Source organism: Punctularia strigosozonata (assembly GCF_000264995.1).
Source record: "Punctularia strigosozonata HHB-11173 SS5 unplaced genomic scaffold PUNSTscaffold_4, whole genome shotgun sequence".
Taxonomy (NCBI): Eukaryota; Fungi; Basidiomycota; class Agaricomycetes; order Corticiales; family Punctulariaceae; genus Punctularia; species Punctularia strigosozonata.
Genome location: NW_006767436.1, coordinates 1,636,341 through 1,656,343, shown reverse-complemented (window position 1 = coordinate 1,656,343; position 20,003 = coordinate 1,636,341). Strand labels below are relative to the sequence as shown.

The window sequence follows — 20,003 nt, the reverse complement described above, 5'->3', positions numbered from 1 at the left end:
TTGTCGATGTGCAGTCCGTAATCTCATGGCGCGTATTCAGCCGCCTGTTCGTTGCCAATCATCTGGCTGTGTGCTTGCGCCACGGCCGCCCTGACTGGATAATCGGCCCACGGTCGGCCTGACCCGTCTTATTGTTTCTCGCAGATTTACTCCCGAACCGATGCCAAGTCCGCGGCCTGTTGGGTTTCCCGTGCGGCTCCCGAAGACTTGGAAGATGTCACAGAAGGCCCGCGCGACTCCGCCGTTGGCCTTACCTTAACGAGCTTTGTGGCTGGATCTAGCACTATCGACTCCTGCTAAAGAATATGACGCAAAAATTCCCGCTGCCAGAACCGTAGGCTGGATTTTCTGCGTCATATGTCCTCCGAACATCGGGCAAACAATCGGGATTGCCAATTCTGACAAAAGCCTCTTTTGTCTAACGCCCCCCGAGCACAGGTGCCTTTCGCCACTCGCGATTCCATTTGCACAGTCTTTCGGCGCGCTAGACCTCGCTCAGGAGCCGGCCCCACGACGTTGTTGCGCGCACGGGGTCGATCACCCTCATAGCGTCACTTGTTACTTGACGGTTGGTGGGCAGGCAACGGTAGCATTCTCGCCTATGGCGTGTAGTGTCCGTAACCCGCGACAGCTTCACCTTTTTCTTATTTCTAGGGCGCTAACTCTATCCGAAACGCTGATTATAACACTGCCGGGGCTGTATACCATGACCATCATACCATCGGGAATGTACCAGACGATAGCAGTCGGGGATCTCCATGCAGCGCTGCCTGTCATGTTCCCTGGGGTGTATTCGGCAGCCTTGCGCACACCGCGCTTTGAAACCCGAGTTTCATGCACATGTATCTGTCAACATTTCTCCCAGGCGACTGGCGCGATTCAGTCCAGTATACCTTGAACATCCTATGCAGATCGTGTCCGCGGCTCACCCAAGATCCGGACGATGCAACCGTTAGCAGGGTAACATTCAGGGACGGAGCGAAGACCCTGACTGATGAATTCCAGTCACATGCATTAGAGGTTATTCGCAACGCACGGAAAGCCGTCGTCGACTTTGACTACGACTAACGCCGCACGCTTCTTGCCCTCCATCCGCAGCCTTCGAGCACCGCCAAAGGGCTTCGGAGACCGCTGTGCTCCACCGTTGTGGAGCGCTTCGAAGGCAGCTGTAGCCAACCCTTCTGGAGAGTTCATAGCCGGAAAGCGACAAAAAATGCAGGTATAAAGGCCCCCCCCCAAAAAAAAACGCGCCAGAAAGCAGACTATATGCCCATGAGGCTACGTGATTTTTTTGGTGGCCAAAGAAGGTCCACAGCGTTCACTTCTGCTGCTGCAAAGAGCACCGGTTGCTGCAGCGGCGAAACGTGCGCCCGACCGCAGTTATCCGCGGTGATCTTGCCCCGTTGCAGTGCAGCTTCTCATTAATTTCTGTGGAGTCCCGTCTCGCTTGCATGACTGACTACGAAAGTCAGCCATCAGGCGTTGCGAATAACCTCTATTGGACAGAAGACAGACTGCATGCATACTGCAACTGCTTTCCGGTGTTCGCGCGCGACGTATATAAGCAGCTGCAGTAAGCCAGGCGTCTTTCATCCCGCCTAGCAGATCGGGCTTCTACTATTAGTATCTGTCGACCTGCGCGTGCGGAGAGTCCGGGACGGCCCGGCCAATGTGTCTGCCGGAGAGGATCGGGAAGTTGACAGACTGTATGCAACCCACAGCGCTCACATATGATAAGCAGTGTGGTGATGATGAAGCCGACACCGTCCGCGCCGGTAGAAAGGCCTCGTCACTGTTTGGTCAGCATCCTGACCCGCGTCGAAGCCGGACCATGCATGTGCGACGTCGTTCGGCGCGTTGCCGGGGTGTTAAATACGAGGGCGCAGAGTGGAATAAGACGATTTGCCCGTTCCCCAAGCCGCCGACGCCAACATGGCCCGCGCTGGTGCTGACGAGAAGGACGCGCAACACCGTGACGACGTCACGGGCCCAGCCCGACGTCATGATGGGCCGGGCGCGGTTGAAAAGGGCTTACACGAACGTCGGCATAGCAGACATTCCATACACGCGCCCTCTCTCCCCGTCGGCGCCATGTCTGGCCTCAAGAAAATCCTCACCAAGGCCTCCAAGCGCACCAGCAGGCTCCTCAGCCCGACTTCGTCGACACCTGGAACACCCGCCACGGAGGATGGCTCGCAGACCATCAGTCGCACCAGCTCTCCGCAGGCCTACGATCATGCCAAGGAGCACTCCAAGGAACGTTCCGGATCCAAGCCGAACGGCACCATCGCCGATCGCAACAAGCACCCCACCGAGGAGACCACGGACTTCGCCACGAAGACCCATCCCGCCAGTCGCGAGCGCAGGCCCTCATTCACAGAGCAGAGGATCAATCGGAAGGAGGACCGCGAGGAGGAGAACGAGGCTCAGGCCAAAGCCCGCGAGCAGCGCAAGCGTAAGGCTTGGGAAGAGGTTTGTCGCATGCATTCGTTATGTCTTGAGTTTGCCTGAAAGATTTGCAGGACCCTCTGCGAGAGCATTACGGTGACTTGCCCCTGAACATGTCGCAGGAGCGATCAGGCGAGTATCATTGACGACCATATCGTGCCAATACTGAACAAGAATAGAGCGCAAGCTTGACTCGCTTGTGGATTTGGGTGAGGTGCATAAAGCCGGTGACAAGATCCACTTTCGTGCTCGCGTACACCATCTTAGACCAGTTGGTGAGCATCATGTTTATCGGGAGCGCGTCAAGTCGCTAACAGTCTGTGCAAGGTCCGAAAATCGTCTTTATCCTCTTCCGACAGCGATTTGCAACGATCCAGGGTGTGCTTACGGAGGAGCAGGGTCGCGTTTCGCAAAACATGGTGAGATGGGCGGAGGGCATCAGCCGTGAAACCGTCGTGCTCGTCTCCGGCACGCTGCAGAATCCACCAGAAGAACAAGGCGAAATTAAGAGCACCACCTTGCACGACCTCGAGCTCAGGATCGAGACAGTGCGCTGCCCTTACGACTATCCAGCGAATTCGATGTAACAAAGCATTTGCAGATTCACGTTGTCGCGCATCCTACGGTGAGCTTGCCGTTCCAAGTCGAAGATGTTTCGCGTTCGCATCAGGAAACAACGAAGGTTAGCCTAAGCTATTCGCTTCTTCGTCCCGCATGGTGACGTGAAATTCGTTAGGACGACGCGCACTTTGTACATGTTGGCGATAAAACTCGTTTGGACAATCGCGTTCTGGATCTTCGAGTGCGTTGTCATTTAGGATAATTTCTTTCAGCAGCTTCTCAAAGTCGCCTGTAGTCCCCTGCGTCGCAAGCTATTTTCCGCATTCACGCCGGGATCTGTCGCCTTTTCCGCGAATATCTCGACGCACAGGGGTTCACGGAGATTCAATCTTCGAAATTCCAGGAGGCGACTGCGGAGTCGGGAGCTGCTGTTTTCAAGGTCGACTACTTCAGGCGCCCAGTTTTCTTGGCACAGAGTCCGCAGCTCGCCAAGCAGATGTGCATCGCCGCGGACATGGAGCGTGTTTATGAGATCGGTCCAGGTAGGTTCTTAGCATCACATCGCGCACATAAAGCTGATTCCACGTAGTCTTCCGTGCCGAGAATTCGAATACTCACCGCCACTTGACCGAGTTTATCGGACTCGATCTCGAGATGGCGTTCGAAAGCCATTACCACGAGGTGATCGATGTCATAGATGGCATGCTCTTGAATATCTTCCGAGGGCTACAGTCACAGTACCGGCAAGAGGTGTGTAATCTCATTGGTGTCGGTAGAGGCCGGATGCCAATGCTTTTAGCAGATCGAGGCGGTGAAGCGCACTTATCCCCACGACGATCTCGTCTTCCTTGACAAGACTCCGCGGCTCAAGTTTGCAGACGCTGTCAAGATGTTAAACGAGAGCGGTTGGAGGGATGAAGAAGGCAACCCTGCAGATCCCATGGAGGATCTTAGTACGAAAGCTGAGGTGGCACTTGGCAAGGTTGTCAAGGAAAAATTCGGCACTGATTACTACATCTTGGGTGAGGAACATTCATTGCTTGCGAAAAGGCTTCCAAGCTGATCATTCATATCTTAGACAAATTCCCTGCTTCCGCAAGACCTTTCTATACTATGCCCGACCCGACGGATTCCGTGCGTATGACTGTGCTTGCGTGCAAAAAAAAAATAGTAAAATTACTTGGCAACAGAAACTTACCAATTCATATGACTTCTTCATCCGAGGAGAGGAGGTCCTTTCGGGTGGCCAGCGTATACATCATGCTCCCTTGCTCGAGGAGAAGATGAAGGCGAACGGGATTCATCCGGACACAATGAAGGAATACCTCGACGGGTTCAAGTGGGGATGCCCTCCCCACGGTGGAGGTGGCATCGGTAAGATTTTGTATATTCTTGGAAGATCCTTGTGTTTATTGCTCTCCTCGCAGGATTGGAGCGTGTTGTATTCCTCTTCTTGAAATTAGGGAATGTCCGATGGGCCAGTTTGTTTCCAAGGGATCCTCGCAGCTTTGCGAAGAATGGACAAGATCTCGGTGAAGCAACCATGGCAGCGGCAGCAGCGACGATCCTTCACGGGCCAGAATCTACCACGTTTGCACCAGGCTCAGGTCAACATGAACTGCCTCCACTTGAGAACGTAAGTATCGCTCTAGATGGTTATTGGAGTTCTCACATATGTGCTCTTAGTTGATCGCGAAATATGGGGATGCAACGAATACATCTTGGGTTGACCCTGCTTGGACGGTTTGGCGGGATGAGAACACGGGCGCTGCCGTTGGATACATTCCCTCGAATGGTTTTGCCGTCACTTTCGGCAATCCGCTTTGCGACGTGAAGCAGATACCCAGGGTCGTCGATGCCTATCTCGACTACCTCCGAACTGAGAAGAAGTTGAAGCCGGTCTGGTGCTGCATCGATAAGCACACGGAGCAATATTTGGCTGAGAAGCTAGGCTGGAGCGCTCTCATCGCAGTGGCGGAAGAGAGGATCAACCCTACCGACGTCGATCCCGATAGCGACAAAACCGTGAGGCGCAAGATCCACCGTGCCGAACGAGAGGGTGTGAAGATTCACGAAGTTGACGGACCCATGGACGAGGCTTTGAAGCAAGAAATCGAGGAGCGATGCAAGGACTGGGCGGATCACCGCAAAGGTTCACAGATTCACCTGACGGGCGTACGTCCACTCGATGACATGGCGCATCGTCGCTACTTCTATGCTCGTGATAAAGAGGGAAAGGTACGGCGTGCCCGCCGCGACTCAAATATAGAGGACTGAACACCATGCTTAGATGTGTGCACTCGTCGTATTAGCGCAATTATCCGTTGCGCATGGCTTCCAGATTAAGTGGGCGCTAGAATTCCCGCATGCACCGCTGGGCGCGATTGAGGTAAGCCGTCATGGTGCGGACGTTGCCTTCTCCTTCTGACTCTTCGCAGTATATACTGGCCTATGTCATCAAGAAGCTGGGTGACGCTGGCGTTAAGACTGCGACCTTTGGTGCAGGCGCAACAGCAGAGATGAGCCGTGTAGAGAATATCGGAGGTTTCCGTGTGCGAACACTGGAGAAGGCCTACAATGGATTGTCGCACACATTCCACCTCACGACCAAGAATGATTTCCGATCCAAATTCGGGACTCGCCAGGAACCAGTTAGTCCTGTATCCGACTTGTGCCTTCGGACAATGCTGAATGATCCCCTTCTATAGCTGTATGTATGCTATCCTAAGGGCGGACTCGGCGTCAAAGGCATTCAGGCCATCATGAACATGCTTCAAATGGACAAGTAATAACGGAAGCCGTCACACGATCATAATATGAGGAAACATCACAGAGATATTCCCTTGTTCACGTTCGCAGTTCGCTGTATCCTAGAGCTTGCTTTGATTCCTTCCGGATTGTCTGTGCGTAATACGTAGTTATACTAATGTACTTCTGAGGTCTCCGGGGAGGGCAAGGGTCGTATTTACTTCTATCAAGTTCTTGGGTCCGCGCGGTTGCAATCCTAGCTGGATATGGATGCACCTGATATGAAACAATCTGGCGACATTCACCTGATGTGAAATACCTTTCTTGCCCGCCTCAAGCATCCCACAGCACCTCTGATGATTTGATACTTGTTACACATCAGAGTAGGGGAATTATCTTGATATTACGGAGATACTTAGTTTCGGAGTGAGCAATCTACGAAAAGCGAGCAGGCCGATACATTGTGGCTTATTAATAGATTTCTGACCGCGGCATGCCTCTGGCAGTATGCTGGCAGAATAAATTTTGCACTGAGCCTTTAATGGCTTCAGACTATGGCTGAACATGTGCATGGCTATCTATGTATGAAGCCACTAAATGTTTGAGCAAGAAATGAGGGAGAGCGGACAGAAGTGAAACGAGTGTTTCATATCAGGTGGATGCATAGTTGGATTCTCTTCTGCGGACAGCGTCCGGATTCCTCCACGATTCAGCAAGCAATTGTAGGTTCTTACATGTTGCGCTGGTCGCGCGTGATGCATTGATGGCTCCTGTTGCCTGTAACCGCCTGGGCAAAATTGAATCGTAACCATGCGATCCTTGTTGTTCTTTCGCATCTATCTCAACTACAGCGCACGTCTCAGCGCACCTATGTGCTAGTACGCCTCGAGTTGCGTTCCAGAATGGTTTCAGAAAATGTATGACAGCTTTTCAAAGCGTAGGAAGATGCTCTCGCAACCTACCACGAGCGCCTTCGGCAGACCGGGGACCATATGCAATATGCAAGGCCAAGAAAAATGGAGGTGCTAGGCAGGAGTCTTGGTGACGCTTGCGACGTGCTCGGGGTAACGGGAAACATGTAGGTAGGCGATCATTCCACCTACATACATCATGACCGGCAACGTGTACCTTGTCCGTGATCCCAAGGTGGTCGTGTTTGAGGTGGACAAAGCTCGCTGCCCAGACGCTGTTGGTGAAGCCGTCTCTGGGATGCGACAACCGGCCCATACCGTGATAGCCCGGAGCGATAACCTGAAATCCCTGCTGAGTAGATGGCTCCTAGGAGGACGTCTGCAGAAAGTCACGTATGAAAAACACGCCTTCAGTCCGTTGTGGCTCGAGAAGAGCGTTCAGTGTAATAAATCCTGACGCCAGAGTGAGTGATGGATGTTTACCACTACGTCCATCGCACATCAGGGAGGTCCTGACCTATCGATAGAAACGGGCATACTTTTGAGCGTTATCAGACCCACGTTGATCCCTTCGGGAGCCAAAAGGCGCGTCGCTTCTGTACTTGACGATGGTCGAGAATTAATGCCGTAACTCCGAGTTGAGTTCAGCGCCGTCGGGGCCGTTGTTTGTTTGTGTCTTGCCTGTTTCGTCTATCGTGCCTGCTGCGGCGGTCCGGCCTTCCTTGCTAGCCGCCACGAGGGCTCAAGCGCTCAAGGCTAGCCCTGCTGAAACAACGCCCGCTCGAAGTGCTGCGGATTCCCGCCTTCCCCGAGAACAAATGCGAGGATGTGTGTGCCTACGTCTACCAACCGCCCTTGCGGGATTGAACGGAACGCCGTAATCATTCGGACATTGTCTCCGAACAACTGGACGAGGTGACAAGATGACCATGCCAGTAGCCATTCGGTTGAATGGCGCCATGTGGTCGATGATCGTAATTGGGTGACATAAACAAATCGTCGTGTGCGTCCTATCGTCTGCTAGCGCTCTTTCATCAACAACGACTCCCCTGGAAGGCATCTGCAAGACATCACCTCCTCCCAAAGAATGTTGCGCTCTCCTGTTCATGCCCCTCCTTGGCTCGCAAGGCGTACTCTGGCTACCCAGGCTGCGGCATATACTGGGTACAAGCCCTACCCGTTGTTGGAACACACTATTGCACGCAACGGCACCTCTCAACGTGACAAGATACCAATCTTCAGTATCTCCAAGGCTCGCGGATTCCTTCCCCGCGATGACCCCTTGGCCACACTTCCCGCCGTCTTTGATCCCCTGGATTCCTTGTTGAAGAGGATGACCATCGAACAACCAGGTGGACGAAAGGGTTTGCTCGCGTATGGTCAACTCGGTCATGCGGTCAAGAGCGAACTGAAACCGGCCGCCATCGAGCGTCACGTTGTGCGCGCGATCGAAACTGGTGATCAGGTATGTTTCGCTCCTAATTCCAGACCTACTGGTCTGAAAGGTTTGGACCAACGTGCAGGTCTTGATTTCGGCATTGTTCCGCGACTACTGTTTTCTGGCTAGCGCTTTCTTGCTCGAGCCCGTAGATCTGCACTTCCGAGCGACCGGCACGTACACCACCGGAAGGGATATACTTCCGGCCGAAATCGCTGTTCCTCTCAAGCAACTCGCAGATGCGCTAGGCCACTTTCCGTGCGTAGACGCCCAATTGCAACTGCGCTGCGACTGATACATCGAGGCGAGTAGCTACATGGAGTATGCGAGCTCTTATGCCCTGCAGAACTGGACCCGCAAGGACCCTAATGGCGGTATCGTCTATGATAATCTTCGTCTAATCCGCGCATTCGAAGATCCCACGGGCAGCGAAGCCGGCTTTATGTACGGTTTCGGCAAAACCAAAAATGGCCTGACAGCTGATCATCTTGCAGTCTGGTGCATGTCGACATGGTTGCGCACTCTGGGGATCTCGTTGAAGGTTTGGAATGATTGATACAGCATATGATGATCCTAACCACGATGGATCTAAGCGGCGGAGGATGCTATGACAGCTGTTGCAACGAAGGAACGAGGTGCTTTCAACAACGTTCTTTGGCGCCTCTATAGCACGTATCAGAAGGTCCGTGCCTTGACATGATTTCTACAGCGAATATGTGTTGACTACACTGCTTCGCGTAGATTCAACTCTCTATGGACACCATGTGGTCGCGGAGCCTTCCTTCCGATTACCTCAAATTCAGGTTAGTGAAATTTCCCGGGTCCACGACTCGTCTCCTGATGATCTCTTTGCAGGTCTTTCATCTTCGGCACTGCTCCAGGGAACAGACTTAATTCCATGTTTGTAAGTTGCAGTCGCTTCAAACAGCATACAATCTTCTCACCTGCGCGTGCGCGCTCCCATAGCCGAATGGCGTGATTTACGAAAATGTCTCTGACGAGCCTCTTTATTTCCGCGGAGAGTCTGGCGCAAATGATTCCATGGTCAGTAGAAGCTTATATAGGTCGATCATGACAACGGTTTTCATCTCTCTTCGGATAGATTCCGCTAGGCGACAATCTTCTCGAGATCACAAAGAGCCTCCCTGACAATGGCTTGACTAAGGTTCTGCGCGAGTTCCGGGCCTACAGACCCGGTCCGCAACGTCAATACATCCAGAGCGTGGAGGAGAGAGCCACGGCATTGGGTGTCAAGAATTTCGCGGAGATGGACACCCGCAGTCTCGCTCTCTACGTACTTTGCGTCGATCAGGTACGTGTATGTTTGGCGGGCGTATACGCTATTCTCATCATTGCAGATTCGGGAATTTCGCGAACGCCACTGGCGGTAAGGAAGTCGAAAGTTCGATACTGTTACGATGATAATAACCGCTCTGCAGCTTTACCAAGACATATATCATCAAGGTAACAGGACTCCCCACGCAATCGAACAATACTCAGATGATGTGCTCCAGAATTCTTCCTATGATCTGGCCACCGGGGGTTCGCCCATCCTGTCGTATTTACCCCAGAACTTGCGCACTGTTCTTGTGGTGCAAGAGGAGGCAGTATCTCACCTGACACCCACCGCTATGCACCTGGCTGGTCTTGAAGAGGATCTCATCGAACGGGTTGAGAAATGTCGCGCCAACGCCACCATTCAGCGCAAGTTGCTCGACCGCGAAGTGAGAACGCTGCAGGAGCAGCATTCGCACAGGGCAGAGAAAGCTGATCTCGGTGAAGAGAAGATCTTGCAGAGGTGCGTCTTCACTGCGCTTAACTGCCTAATCCAAGTTAATAACGACCTCCTAGGGGCTGGGTCGGAAATGATGGTGCGTTAAATGTGATAACGATACCCTGGTGTCGGAGTTGACTCTATAGTTGTCGCAGGCGTCGGTTGAAAGGCATTCGTGCGGCCCGCGCCGGAAAGTTGGCGGGGAGAGAAGCCAAAGCATCATCCCCCGCCGCCGTAGGACGTCAAGAACAAGGTTTCGCTTTCCTATTACATTGTATGACGTGAATCAGAAGATTTGCAAGACGCTGTTTGTCTTCCTCAACGAAGCGCGCGTGCTAAGAAAAAATCCCTCAGCATCTCGCTGTGCCGTAAGAAAGCGTATCACCGATCATACTCTGACCCATTGAGTTGAGCTCCGAAGGTAGGCTCATGAACCCTTCGCCCAACGTGCGGGTGGTAGGTAGGTAGGTAGGTATATTTCCGGCGTGGTCCCAATAGCGGAACAACCGGTTGCCGCACCGCACGTCAATACGCACGGCTTGGCGCACACAGTGCATCCACGGCCCCCGTGAGCTGCTATACAGCCGACACGCCGCTTCAGCACTGGTGCAGGTAAACTAGGTACATGTATGTGCTACTATGTGCAATACATTACCTAGCGGCGGCCCACTTCAGCCGTCGTTGCGTGTCAATACAGGGGCTTCCGATAGTGGGAGAGGCATTATGATGCTGGGCATGTGCCAATGGGTTTACCAGTCGCGCACTGAACATCGTCATTATTCAACTGCCAAGTTCAGTGTGCCTTGGTAAACGACGGGCGAAGGGCACAAATCATTCGGCCGCATCCGTGGATACCCACTACCCTACTGCATGCGGCTTGAAAGACGAATGCCATGAAACTCTTCGCCCCAGTGTTGACCATCGGTAACTCCAGCTGTCGTGACGATGACGGTATGCATCTTTCATTCGTGTCGCCGAAATGCCACGTCGGAGCATAGGGGATTAAGTAGCATCTCAAGTCTGAGCATCTCTAGCTCGCGGAAACCGCCGCTGAGCGCTACGACGGTATGCACGATTCCTTTTACGAACTGGAGTCGATGCATTGAATTCTGAATTGCCGATGTCATAACTCACGTCCGAGCGCTCATCGAGGTGAGCGATGGCCACCTTTGACGAAGAGGAAACGAATTTGCTGTGGATTGCAAGTCTTACGATAGCCCACGCTGGATTCGTGCTTCATAACCCGACGCGGAGGCGGGCGAGCCACGGATGTTCTACCTCAGAATGTGAGCATAATCTATTCCCTGATCCAGAACCATCGTCACTCATTATCCTAGTTGTGCAGGAAATGCGATAACCACCGCTACCTGGCGGAGCTTCAGCCGCCTTTGTCCAATCCCAATGAACGGGCGAGTTGGCGAAGGCATCCTTGGAAACATACCAGGGTGCCTATGAGGAAGCTGTCTCGGTCACGGCGCTGCATCCTACTCGGCTCGATTTTGGCGCTGAACTTGGCGCTACCACGAGATATGGCAAAGTCCGATAGAGGCCTGTCACCTCGCTAAGCAGGCGCTAGACAATGCTGTCGACCGCGAACTTGACAACAAGCCTGAGATGGCCGCCTAGGACACTCTCGTGATGTTACAGATCATGCAAGGGAACATCAGATTATGGAGCGAGGAGCTAGACGAGGACATGATTTGAATATAACTCTTTATAACACTGTGACATGCACCACCCCCAACATATTCTCATTATCAATGTGGGTACGGCACGTAGCGCGTTGATCTGCGTCTATTATGATGTCGGTAGTACCAACGAATGCTATCATCGAGGCGGCAGCCTTTCGTCCGCCGTTTACAATCAAACCACTGGAACGTTCTCAGGGCTGACGCCTACTGCAGGTTTCTGAGCGAAGGTGGCTGCTACTAGGAGCGGAAACACGAGAGTTGCATCAGCGTATACCTGCAATTCGAGCTTAGCACGGTGTACTAGGACAGCGAACATCACTTGCCTTAACAGTCTCCGCCCCGGCCCTGATTTTACCCCATGAAACAGCCTCATCTGGTCTGGCACCCGAGTCCGAGCCGTCAAACTCCTGTCCGGTATTCTGCAGACTATCAGTACCATAACGTCGGTGAGCGAAGATTGTCCACATACGATATACACGGAGTAGTCCGCCCCGTTGCGCTAATCGATTACGTCAGGACACACAACGGCGACGGCGCAGGAGGCACCTACGAAAAGCATCGAATTGGCTATCTGATGTTTGCAAATGCCGCCTCCAAGTATAATCATGCCAGCTTTCTTTGACTTGCGAGCCAATTCGTTCAGGTTACGGATGTCCTGGACGATGTCGACAACGAGTCCAGGAGAGCGAAAGGAATGAAAGTATAGCATATCCCCCAATGATCCATCGGTCAACGCGGGACAAAAGACAGGAATGTCATTCTGGACACCTTGGGCTTAGCGTGGGGGCCATACGCAGGGCAGATCCAGGATTCACTTTGTAGGCCCAGTAATATACAGACTCTTCGTGGTTGATCTCTTTTCCTAGTCTTCGGATAAGTTTGCTTGGTGTCCAGACATCTCCGCTGGCCTTCTGTTCTTCCAGCATGGTGTCCAGAATGGGTATGAGCCAGTCCTCAAATTTACAGTAGTTATCATTTGGAACAACGAGATTGCCGATACGGTTCATCCCGCGTCGTCGTAAGTCCGCGCCATCCAGGTTGAAGTCAGCAAGGTAGGTTTTGCCAAGGCACTTGATGAAATCTTCCTCGATACCTCCCGCCGTGGTGACGATAGCGGCCACATGTTTGTGTTTAACGAGGTATAGAATGATTTCTCTAAGTCCGGACGATATCAGGTTCGATGTGTAGCCTAGAAAGACGTTGCATCGTGTCTGCGCGCGAATCGCGGTATCCTTATACTCATCCGCCTCGTCCTCTCGTACGAGCTCGTCGGAGAGCCGCCATGCTCGCTGGTGATAGATCAGCAACTAGTTCCGAAGAAAGATCAAGCGCGGGCACCATTTTGTTGACAATCGAGATGGCCTTGCTCAGGCTGTTCGCCTGAAAACCAATGCGCTCATAGCTTTGCAGCAATCCTTGCAGGCTAATCGGTTCTTCGAAGTTGGGTCCCTGGACTGAGACGGTGTCCTCAGGAATGGGATCTGATTTCTTGAGGACGGCAGCGGACGCATCGGCTGGTATGCTGGACATGAAGGAAAGAGACATGTACAATTTATAGCATCGGGAATCGGAGCGCAGCCACAGCCTTACATCCGCGGTCGTGCGTCGCACGCTGGCGAACGCGCCGAACGTCTCTGCTGCTTTTCCCGACCGCGCAGCGCCCGCTTGCGCGCCGTGTTGACTCTCCTATCTGCGAACATGGCTGATGCTGATGTTCAGCACGCTGCGAACGTAGCATTACCGCGCTCGCCGCCCGGCGAAGAACCTCCCACTAGCTTGCTTCAACGGTCGACCACTGCTACGTACAGTCCCGAAAGCGCTGAGGCCGGACCTACAGTAATTTTGGCGGGGCCAGTGGAGCCGGATCCTACGTTCACGAGCAGCACTAGTACCCCATCCGATGTTGCTCACGACGGACCTCAACCGACGAATGGGGCAAACGGCACATACCGTACCGAAAGCCCACCCACTCCGGGACCGCCTACTCCTCCCGCGAAGGCCATCGACGAGATCCATGAGCCGGTCACTCCGCCTGCGCGCAACGACTCGCGGAAGTCAGCGAACCGTCCAGCTGGTTTACAACTGAACGGCCATATCCCATCAACGCCGTCAACGCTGCAGCCCCCAACACCTGGGTCTGCCACCCATAAACGCTCCCTTACTATGTCACGGGGAAATACCGTGTCTGTAGTTCTGATTTCCTCTGCACTGGAGACGATCGCTGCTTCGCGAGAGGCAAAGAGGTCTGCACCATTGAAGGAGAGCGTTCAGCGAGCACTGGAGATGGTTCGCGCCGGAGAAGGTGGCGACAAACCCAGGGAAATTTTCGAGCCCTTACGCCTCGCTTGCGAGACCCGGAACGAGAAGCTCATGATTGCAAGCCTCGACTGCATATCCAAGTTAATATCGTACTCCTTCTTCGTCGACCCCGATGCCGAAACCCATGATTTTGCATCGCCGCCCCCATCCCCACGTCCCTCCCGACATTCCACCTCAGGCTCACAAGCCAGCATACCCCCTCCCTCGCTCGTGGATCTCGTCGTGCACACCATCACAGCTTGCCATACTGAGACCACCCCTGATCCCGTCTCTCTGCAGATAGTCAAAGCATTGCTCGCCATCGTTCTCTCTTCCACCACTCTGGTACACCAATCTTCGCTCCTGAAGGCAGTTCGGACCGTCTACAACGTGTTTCTGTTGAGCACGGACCCCATTACCCAAACAGTTGCTCAGGGCGGTCTCACACAGATGGTGCATCATGTGTTCACCAGGTGTAAGGTAGAGGCGGATTCAACGGCCCCCACGTATAGTGAACAGGAACGCATGGATCTGGGGACTCCCCGGAGTGTATCGTCTTCCAAACGACCGTCAACGTCGGCCTCCACTCCCGAGACACATACGTTACCGCCGCTCACTCCGCCAGCTCTCTCAGAGAACGGTGTTGTCGCCAATGCAGAACGACAAGATTCACAGATAGCGGACGAGGCTATCGAGCGGGTCAACGGGTCGCCAGCTGTGGGGACCTACGTTGACAACGCTGAGGAGGCTGCCAGCACAGCTGGGACTAGGACGCAAAGAGATGCCTCCGTTCAGTGAGCCATTTACCCCGAAGTCACGCTGCCTTACGTGCCTGATCACTTGGGCACAGGAATTCCGACCATGAAGCACAGCGTCCATTCCATCAGCTGTCCGCCAACGACCTCTTCGTCAAGGACGCCTTCTTGGTGTTTCGCGCACTATGCAAATTGACCATGAAGCCGTTGAATTCTGAAAGGTTTATAACCCCATCCCGTGCTGTGACGATGCTTGCTAAATCCGTCTGCAGCGAACGTGACCTAAAATCGCATTCTATGAGATCCAAACTTCTCTCGCTCCACCTCGTCTTGACCGTCCTTAACTCGTACATGCCGCTTTTCGTCTCTCCATCTGCCCTCATTTACTCGAGCTCTTCTCACGAAGCCACGCCCTTTGTTCAAGCCGTCAATCAGTACCTGTGCCTAAGCTTAAGCCGCAACGCCGTCAGCCCTGTTCCTCAGGTTTTCGAGCTGAGCGTCGAAATATTCTGGAGGGTTCTCTCCGGGATGCGAACGAAGTTGAAGGTGATTACGTTATGTCATAGCGTTGCATGTGCTGACCTTCTGACCTGAACTTTCCATAGAAAGAGATCGAAGTACTCTTGCATGAGATCTTCATCCCTATTATAGAGATGAAAAGTTCGACGCTTAAGCAGAAGGGCGTCATTCTTGGCATGTTCTACCGGCTTTGCCAAGATCCGCAGGCACTAGTCGAGATCTACCTAAACTACGACTGCGACAGCGAGGCCAGCGATAACATTTACGAGCAGTCAGTTCCCTTCATCTATGTCAATCCATTCACAATTTACGAGTTACCTGCATTGTTCCCAACAGCATCGCCAATTTAATCTCGAAAATCGCAACGAGCCAAATCAGCGGAACCCAACAGAAGAGCGCTGAACCACCAAGTCCGTCCGTCGCTCCGACGACCAAGACTCCTCATAGCAGCGTACCGCCTTCATATACAACCACGTCTTTAGCAGTCTCTGGGAGCATTGACCCGTCCACCGTGGGGTTATCCGAGCGGCAACTCAAACGTCAAGGCCTTGAGTGCCTCGTCGCGATCTTGAAGTCCCTGGTAGTTTGGGGCACCGCTAGCAGTAAAACAGTCGTGGACCCTACCGACACCATCTCACGGACCATCAGCGACGATAGCCATCAGGATACGTTAGTTGCGGACAACGCTTCTCAATCACAGGAACGGTTCAGTTTGTCCTCCGCCCTGGAAGCGACACGTCAGGCGACGCCAGACCTTGGTGATGACCCTAACCGATTCGAAAGTGCTAGGCAAAAAAAGACGACATTGCTCGAAGGTGTCAAGAAATTCAATATGAAACCCAAAAGCGTGAGCATTCGCGCAGCAGAGACATCGACATCCATGATTAACATAGAACCAGGGTGTCGAATTCTTCTTAGAAACTGGCTTCATACCCAACCGAAATCCTCAGGACATCGCGAAATTTCTGCTGTATACTGACGGCTTGAGCAAAGCAATGATAGGAGAGTATCTCGGAGAAGGGTAAGGAAGACTCGCTTGAACGTATACTCAATTTGACGTTGCCTCAGAGACGAACAGAACATAGCCATCATGCATGCTTTCGTGGACCTTCTCGACTTCAAAGATTTATCATTTGTCGACGCCTTGCGACTTTTCTTGCAATCGTTCCGTTTGCCTGGTGAAGCTCAGAAAATTGATCGCTATATGCTTAAATTCGCGGAGAGATACATCGCTGGTAATCCGCAGACGCCGTTTGCAAACGCTGGTCCGTACTGTCTGAGTTATACGCCTTCACCTCTGATCTAATGAGCATAGATGCCGCATATGTCCTGGCCTATTCAACCGTCATGCTTAACACGGATCAACATAATCCTCAGGTCAAGAAACGAATGACCAAAGCTGATTTCATCAAAAACAATAGAGGCATCAACGACGGCGTGGATCTTCCCGAGGAATACTTGTCGTTGGTGTTCGATGAGATCGCAAGCAATGAAATTCGGATGAAGGATGAAGTGGAGGCCGCAGTCGATATCATCACCCCAAACGTCGGTATTGCAGGCGCGCTTGCCAACGTCGGCAGAGATCTTCAGCGAGAAGCATATATAATGAAATCTCATGGCATGGCGAACAAGACAGAGGTGTGTCCTGCGCCGTTTCCGACGCTATTAAGCTAAGACGAGATACAGGCGTTACTACGAACAATGATGCGATCGCATCGTCGAGGTTCTAAAGCGGAAGATCAGTTCTTCAGCGCGTCCCATTTCGTTCACGTCCGCCCGATGTTCGAGGTCGCGTGGATACCCTTCCTCGCGGGCCTGTCCAATCCACTACAGGACACGGACGACCTGGAGATAGTTGAACTGTGCTTAGATGGCTTTAAGAGCGCTATAAGGATCGTATGCTTCTTCGATCTCGAACTGGAACGCAATGCTTTCGTCACGACGCTTGCCAAATTCACGTTCTTGAACAACCTGGGTGAAATGAAGGCTAAAAATATGGAGGCCATCAAAGCTCTTCTCGACATTGCTGTTACGGATGGCAACAACCTAAAGGGCTCATGGCGCGAAGTCCTGCAATGCGTCAGTCAACTTGAGCACATGCAACTTATTACCAGCGGAGTCGATGTGGATGCCGGTAGGAAAGGGTAAGTCGTGATGTCACCGATGGTAAAGACTGACTCCCATATGCCATCACTTAGGCGATTGCGGAAGCTCCCAGCCGAGGAGCTGGCGAACGAAAGTCGGTCGACGCACATCACGGTGGCTGCAGATATGGTATTTTCGCTTAGCCATTATTTATCCGGAGTGAGCAATTCCGTCTATAAAGCTCATGTACGGGACTCAACCTACCTTTAGACAGCCATTGTGGATTTTGTTCGGGCGTTGTGTGATGTGTCCTGGGAAGAGATCCAGTCCTCGGGTCTCTCCCAGCATCCTCGCTTGTTCAGTCTCCAGAAACTGGTTGAGATATCGTATTATAACATGAACCGCATTCGTTTGGAATGGTCTAATTTATGGGATATCCTTGGAGAGCATTTCAACCAGGTATATCTCTTGGTTGTGTTCCTATCATATCCTCATTGGCGGGTCTGCAGGTCTGTTGCCACAACAATCCGCACGTGGGATTTTTCGCTCTAGATTCTCTACGCCAACTGGCCATGCGGTTTTTGGAGAAAGAGGAATTGCCCCACTTCAAGTTCCAGAAGGATTTCTTGAAGCCATTTGAGTACACCATGGTGCACAACGCAAATCCCGAGATCAGGGATATGGTATAATCATCTATGAGTCTTCTGACGAATTCTTGAGCTGACTAGACTGCCTTTGCAGGTTTTGCAATGTTTGCAGCAGATGATCCAAGCCCGAGTCCAGAACCTAAGATCTGGGTGGCGAACCATGTTCGGCGTATTCACAGCGGCGGCGAAAGTGCTCACAGGTAGGAAAGGTATCATCGATTATCAGAGGCGTCGTTCATTTTATTCCAGAACGGATCGTCAACTCAGCTTTCGAAATCGTCACGCGTCTCAATAAGGAACACTTCTCGGCTATAGTTCGGCATGGCTCGTTTGCGGATTTGACCGTTTGCATCACCGACTTTTGCAAAGCGAGCAAGTTTCAAAAAATCAGCCTTCTGGCGATCGCCATGTTGAGGGGCGTTATACCCGTCATGCTGGAATGCCCGGAATGTGCTCTGAACAACGACGTCGACCTTGCTAAGCAGTCTATCGATGACCCGATGATCAAATTTTGGTTCCCTGTCCTGTTTGGTTTTTACGACATAATCATGAACGGAGAAGATCTGGAAGTCCGGCGGCTGTCAGTGGCCTGTCCTCTTTGATGGGCAATGATGCTAATCAGGGACTCTCCAGAGCCCTCGATTCGCTATTTACAACTCTGAAGACTTACGGTTCATCATACCCTGTTGCCTTTTGGGATACAGTCTGCCAGGAGTTACTTTTCCCGATTTTTGCGGTCCTGAAGTCGAGTCAAGATCTATCTCGTTTCAGTACGCAGGAGGACATGAGCGTTTGGCTATCAACCACCATGATACAGGCCTTGCGCGACCTCGTCGACCTGTACACCTTCCACTTCGATATCCTCGAACGCTTCCTCGACGGCTTACTGGACCTGCTCTGCGTCTGTATCTGTCAAGGTAGCGGTGCTCCTTGACGATGCTTTCTTCTAGCATACTGAATTCCAGACTTGCAGAGAACGACACCCTTGCTCGTATCGGCACGTCTTGCTTGCAGCAACTGCTCGAAAACAACGTTAGGAAACTCAGCCCGGCGAGATGGGAGCGGGTCGTCACGACGTTCATCCGTTTATACAAGACAACAACTCCACATCAACTCTTCGATGAAAGTCTCCGGACGGAAATCGACGGTAACACGTCAGAGGCACCTGAAAACGGTATACCGCATTTTGCACTGATTCACTGTTACCGCCGCCTCATGCATGATTGCAGAGAACGATGGCTCGACTATTTTGCCAGCTCCGCTGTCTCCCAACAGCTCGAAGTCGAACGACGTCATGTCATTATCCGAGCGCCGAAGGGTGTTCAAGCAGATCATAGTCAAATGCGTGCTACAACTGCTACTTATCGAGACCACGAACGATCTCCTCAGGAGTAAACAAGTCTACGACACCATCCCTCCTGAACAATTATTGCGCTTAATGGCGGTTCTCGACCATAGCTACCAGTTCGCACGAATGTTTAACGAGGACAAGGAATTGCGCACTGGCCTGTGGAAAGTGGGTGAGTGGAAATTGGCGAACCTCATCATCATGTACACTTCTCATTGTGCTCTGCAAGGCTTCATGAAACACTTGCCCAATCTTCTCAAGCAGGAATCAAGTAGCGCGTCCACGTTGGTGCATATATTACTGCAAATGTACTACGACCCGCGAGCAGACCATCGATCTGCGCGGCCACAAATAGCCGATAAGCTTTTACCGTGCGTCGGCTAAATCTTCCGCTCTTTCGTACCCTTACCTCCTGCTAGTCTCGGGATGGGTGTACTGCAAGACTATAGCAAGTTGCGACCCGATACCCAAGCGAAGAACATCGCTGCGTGGACGCCTGTCGTGGCCGAGATTCTACATGGATTCTCGCGGTTCGATGAGAAGGCAGTGAGTGCCCATTGCGATCAGCCCTCCTTGCATTTATTAAGCCTTTCTAGTTCTCGAGATACCTCCCCGCGGTGTACCCCATTGCTGTCGATATTCTTGCCCGTGACCTGGCACCTGAAATAAGGGAAGGATTGCGCAGCTATTTTTCACGTGTTGGTTATGTTCAAGGGATCATGGATTCGTCTTCATAATATTGTATCATGGTAGATTGCACCTTTATGTTCCGTTCAATAT

General features: G+C 52.4%; 4 protein-coding genes across 4 annotated transcripts; 3 read left to right on the top strand and 1 right to left on the bottom strand.

Annotated features, from left to right (window-relative positions):
* The first annotated feature begins 1,917 nt into the window (after positions 1 to 1,917).
* PUNSTDRAFT_125466 (aspartyl-tRNA synthetase cytoplasmic) lies at positions 1,918 to 6,051 on the top strand. Its single transcript, XM_007382220.1, has 16 exons — positions 1,918 to 2,472; positions 2,523 to 2,580; positions 2,628 to 2,723; positions 2,776 to 2,996; positions 3,050 to 3,130; positions 3,185 to 3,250; positions 3,305 to 3,551; positions 3,599 to 3,759; positions 3,812 to 4,031; positions 4,088 to 4,143; positions 4,200 to 4,383; positions 4,437 to 4,645; positions 4,696 to 5,247; positions 5,300 to 5,398; positions 5,448 to 5,660; positions 5,718 to 6,051. Exons 1-16 carry the CDS (start codon positions 1,933 to 1,935, stop codon positions 5,796 to 5,798), a joined length of 3,084 nt encoding a protein of 1,027 aa, XP_007382282.1. The 5' UTR covers positions 1,918 to 1,932; the 3' UTR covers positions 5,799 to 6,051.
* Positions 6,052 to 7,723: 1,672 nt separating this feature from the next.
* On the top strand, positions 7,724 to 10,197 carry PUNSTDRAFT_100537 (uncharacterized protein). The gene is made up of 14 exons (XM_007382219.1): positions 7,724 to 8,133; positions 8,192 to 8,364; positions 8,419 to 8,550; positions 8,601 to 8,647; positions 8,700 to 8,788; positions 8,848 to 8,909; positions 8,962 to 9,010; positions 9,073 to 9,150; positions 9,209 to 9,418; positions 9,465 to 9,493; positions 9,546 to 9,570; positions 9,621 to 9,904; positions 9,958 to 9,977; positions 10,036 to 10,197. The coding sequence occupies exons 1-14, from the start codon at positions 7,756 to 7,758 to the stop codon at positions 10,044 to 10,046; spliced, it is 1,587 nt and encodes a 528-aa protein (XP_007382281.1). The 5' UTR covers positions 7,724 to 7,755; the 3' UTR covers positions 10,047 to 10,197.
* A 1,344-nt stretch (positions 10,198 to 11,541) lies between these two features.
* Positions 11,542 to 13,101, bottom strand: PUNSTDRAFT_100533 (Deoxyhypusine synthase; the record flags this gene model as incomplete). Its single annotated transcript, XM_007382218.1, has 6 exons — positions 11,542 to 11,845; positions 11,886 to 11,990; positions 12,041 to 12,070; positions 12,122 to 12,331; positions 12,387 to 12,860; positions 12,910 to 13,101. The coding sequence occupies 6 exons, from the start codon at positions 13,099 to 13,101 to the stop codon at positions 11,744 to 11,746; spliced, it is 1,113 nt and encodes a 370-aa protein (XP_007382280.1). The 3' UTR covers positions 11,542 to 11,743.
* Positions 13,102 to 13,269: 168 nt separating this feature from the next.
* PUNSTDRAFT_64626 (Sec7-domain-containing protein) lies at positions 13,270 to 19,960 on the top strand (the record flags this gene model as incomplete). Its single annotated transcript, XM_007382217.1, has 20 exons — positions 13,270 to 14,663; positions 14,720 to 14,845; positions 14,897 to 15,170; positions 15,230 to 15,414; positions 15,480 to 15,990; positions 16,037 to 16,164; positions 16,212 to 16,408; positions 16,459 to 16,781; positions 16,830 to 17,287; positions 17,342 to 17,447; positions 17,499 to 17,687; positions 17,738 to 17,911; positions 17,970 to 18,075; positions 18,125 to 18,455; positions 18,509 to 18,792; positions 18,849 to 19,049; positions 19,105 to 19,395; positions 19,453 to 19,594; positions 19,643 to 19,769; positions 19,820 to 19,960. 20 exons carry the CDS (start codon positions 13,270 to 13,272, stop codon positions 19,958 to 19,960), a joined length of 5,688 nt encoding a protein of 1,895 aa, XP_007382279.1.
* Between the last annotated feature and the right edge of the window lie 43 nt (positions 19,961 to 20,003).